This window comes from Octopus bimaculoides, chromosome 23, assembly GCF_001194135.2.
Source record: "Octopus bimaculoides isolate UCB-OBI-ISO-001 chromosome 23, ASM119413v2, whole genome shotgun sequence".
Classification (NCBI taxonomy): domain Eukaryota; kingdom Metazoa; phylum Mollusca; class Cephalopoda; order Octopoda; family Octopodidae; genus Octopus; species Octopus bimaculoides.
This window is the reverse complement of record NC_069003.1, coordinates 29,678,694-29,682,343: the sequence shown is the minus strand read 5'-3', so window position 1 is coordinate 29,682,343 and position 3,650 is coordinate 29,678,694. Positions and strand designations below refer to the sequence as shown.

General features: G+C 38.3%; 1 protein-coding gene across 1 annotated transcript in view; it reads right to left on the bottom strand.

Moving 5' to 3' along the window:
* Window positions 1-3,650, bottom strand: part of LOC106877238 (puromycin-sensitive aminopeptidase) — a 28,437-nt gene that overhangs the window by 7,543 nt on the left and 17,244 nt on the right. Inside the window, exons 10-13 of the mRNA XM_014926101.2 lie at window positions 2,611-2,694; window positions 1,507-1,554; window positions 1,062-1,181; window positions 119-185 (exon numbers count right to left, since the gene is read on the bottom strand). Of these exons, the coding sequence (XP_014781587.1) occupies window positions 119-185; window positions 1,062-1,181; window positions 1,507-1,554; window positions 2,611-2,694 (319 nt within the window). The remainder of the gene's footprint in view (window positions 1-118; window positions 186-1,061; window positions 1,182-1,506; window positions 1,555-2,610; window positions 2,695-3,650) is intronic.

Genomic DNA, 3,650 nt, shown 5'->3' with positions numbered 1-3,650 from the left:
TATATATATATATATATATATATCCATTTATCTATCTATATGTATGTATGAGAATAAACACACACATATGGAAATTTACGCTGTGTTTGCATTGAAGCCAACCAAGTATATAACATACCGTTTCCTAAGTATGGTTCCTGTTTTATAATCAGGTTCATATCACCATCGACAAATTCCCGCTCAACCTGTCGAAAAATGAAAAGACTTTCTAGAGTTAGCTGTGATTTTGCGTTTTTTTTTTTTACTTCTGCTCATGAGTTGAGGGATTTAAATATACATACATACACATTTGCGGTTACTCTATCCTGATTATAAATTCTTTGTTGAATAAAATTTATTGAAAAAAAGCCGCAATAATAATGCACCAACCTAATATATATGTTATGATCTCATGTTAAAACAATCATAATAATTCTTTATGAATTGCTGTCGTTCTTGTTGGTAATGGTGTTTTTGTTTAACCTTAGGTCAAGCAGCTGAACCAGATGACCTCTGATCAAAGATATTTCAGCCGTGAAGTCAAATCTTTAAGGCAAAGTGTGCCTCCGTAAGAACATTACCTAGTGTGGCATTTTTAAAGACAGCAGTGATACAGTTGCTTTTTCTAGCAAGCTGAGCGACCACGTAGACGGTTTTATATTAAGCCATGTGAAAACTGGGACTCCGTCGGTTACGACGGTGAGTGATCGAGTCGATCCAGCCAACGGAACAACCTGCTCGTGAAATTAACGTGCAAGTGGCTGAATACTCACCAGACTGGCATACCGTTAACGTAGTTCTCAGACAAAATCCAGCGTGACACAGAACGTGACAAGGCTGGTCCTGTAAACTACAGGTACAAATCATTCTCGCCAGGTACAAATCATTTTCGCCAGGTACAAATAATTTAAGTGGCCCTTTCACTTAAACATACATATGCACACTGATGCATGCACACACACACACACACACACACACACACACACACACGCACATATGATTTAATATATTCAACTTAAAGGTGGTGCTCCAGTATGGCCACAGTCAAATTACTGAAACATGTAAAAGAATAAAAGAATTACCTTGACTAGAGGAAACGAAGATTGGTTTGTCCAAGATTCAAAACTTTCCTCGCAATCTGGATGAACAAATAAATTGAATGGCGGACACCACTCACCAGTTTCGAGTTGGTCCACGAATTCCTAATTGACAAAAATAGTAGAATGGACACAATAATAACAAAAACAACAATGGTAACAATAACAGCAACAATAACAATGATTTCAAATTTTGGTTCAAAGGTCAGCATATTTAAGGGAGGGGATTATAGGAGGATTGTTGCATGTCTCTTCTCGAGATGAGTATCGTTACAGATCAATTCGTGATAAGCGTAACACGGTTCACAATTGAACATACCGTGTTATTCCGGATCTGTGATAAATAAATTAGTTATAAACGAGACAAGATGGACTTCGATTATTATTTTCTTTTTACAACCATAATTGAAATTCGAGTTTAAAAACTTACCTCCAAAACGTTGCATTCTGATTCATTGTCTACACCAGCCACACGGTTCTAATATCGTCGAAGATAAATTGGTAAAAAAAAAACAAAACAAAACAAAAATAAATGAAAAATAAAATTAGAGGAAAACAGTAATTTAGGCGTAGGCGTGGCTATGTGGTAAGAAGCTGGCTTCCCAATCACAACTGGTGTTTTTGTGTTTACATCCCATGACTTAGCGGTTCGGCATAAGAGACCGGCAGAATAAGTATTTGGGTTAAAAGAAGAAAAAGAAAACAAGAAAGAGAAACAACAAGCTGGTGGTCAAATAGAGAGAAGAAAGAGGAAGAAAGAGAAGATGACGAACGAATAAAAAAAGAACGAAGACGGAAGGACAAAACAAAAAAAATAACGAAAGCAAGACAGAAAGCTGAAGAGGAAGAAAAGAAGAAGGAAAAAAAGAAAAAGAAGGAAAAGGAAAATTAAAGGAAAAGAAAAAGAGAAGGAAGAGGTGGAAGAAGAGGGAAGACGGAGAGAAGAGAAGAAAGTAGAAAAAAAGGAGGAGGAGAAGAATAAGATGAAGAAGATACGGTGATGTCATTCTTATTAAAAACAGTAGCTGGTTGTTCAAACGAGCAAAAAGAAATCTTTAAAAAAACCACCCAAAAAACTCCGGATACTGTAGTTTAAACCAGGGGCAATTTGATTTTATATATGTTTTTTAATCGAAATCTTTTAATTGACAATAAACCTATTTGTTAAATACTGTTAAATAAATAAATGTAAAAATATATGTTATTTTAAGCAAATATTTATGTATAAATTTCATAAGCGTTTATAAAGGGGTCCCTAAAGTAAAGCCTGAAATATAAAGGGGTCCGCAAGTCAAAAAGTTTGAAAACCCCTGGTTTAAACGACCTTATCTGAAAAACGACAGTTCAGCTTGTGTTTCATTAATCAGTTTTGACCAGAGACTTAACAACAAAAGCAAGAATATATAAGTATGAAGGACGTGCTCAAGTGATGGCGTATGTTCCTACAGCTTTTCCAGCCGTAGGAACATACGCCATCTTGCGGCGCGTGCACGCACACACACATACACACACAATGACATTTGAAGCTACTTACCTGCATATATGGGGAGTTATAAAGCATAGCAATCAGAGAAGCTGTTTTGTTCTGAATTATATCATCTTGTTTATTCAGTGCAGCCTGTGAATATAATTAACAGGATTTGCAATAACCCCAGTTAAGACAATCATGCTATGATTATGATATTACTTTCGACAAAGGCGGCGAGCTGGCAGAAAAGTTAGCACGCCGGGCGTACGGGCGAAATGCTTAGCGGTATTTCGTCTGCCGTTACGTTCTGAATTCAAATTCCGACGAGGTCCACTTTGCCTTTCATCCTTTCGGAGTCGATAAATTAAACACCAGTTACGCACTGTGGTCGATGTAATCGACTTAATCCCTTCGTCCTTGTTTGTCCCCTCTATGTTTAGCCCCTTGTGGGCAATAAAGAAATAAGAAACGTTAGCACGCCGGGCGAAAGGCTTAGCGGTATTTTATCTGTCTTTAATTTCTGAGTTCAAATTCCGCCGAGTTTGACTGACTTTGCCTTTCATCCTTTCGGGGTCGATAAATTAAGTAACAGTTGCGTACTGGGGTCGATCTAATCGACTGGCCCCTTCCCCCAAAATTTCTAGAGCAGAAAAGGATATTACTCTCCATAATACTTACGACGCTGATAATACGTATCGCAATTATAAGACGACCATACGTATTAAAATAGTTCGTACGATGAAGATACGTTATACAATAATGCTTACGACGATGATAGGCACTCCGTCGCTTACGACGACGAGGGTTCCAGTTGATCCGACCAACGGAACATCCTGCTCGTGAAATTAACGTGCAAGTGGCTGAGTACTCCACAGACACGTGTACTCTTAACGTAGTTCTCGGGGATATTCAGCGTGACACAGTGTGAGAAGGCTGGCCCCTTTGAAATACAGGCACAACAGAAACAGGAAGTAAGAAAGAGAGAAAATTGTGGTGAAAGAGTACAGCAGGGTTCGCCACCATCCCCTTCCGGAGCCTCGTGGAGCTTTAGGTGTTTTCGCTCAATAAACACTCACAACGCCCGGTCTGGGAATCGAAACCGCGAT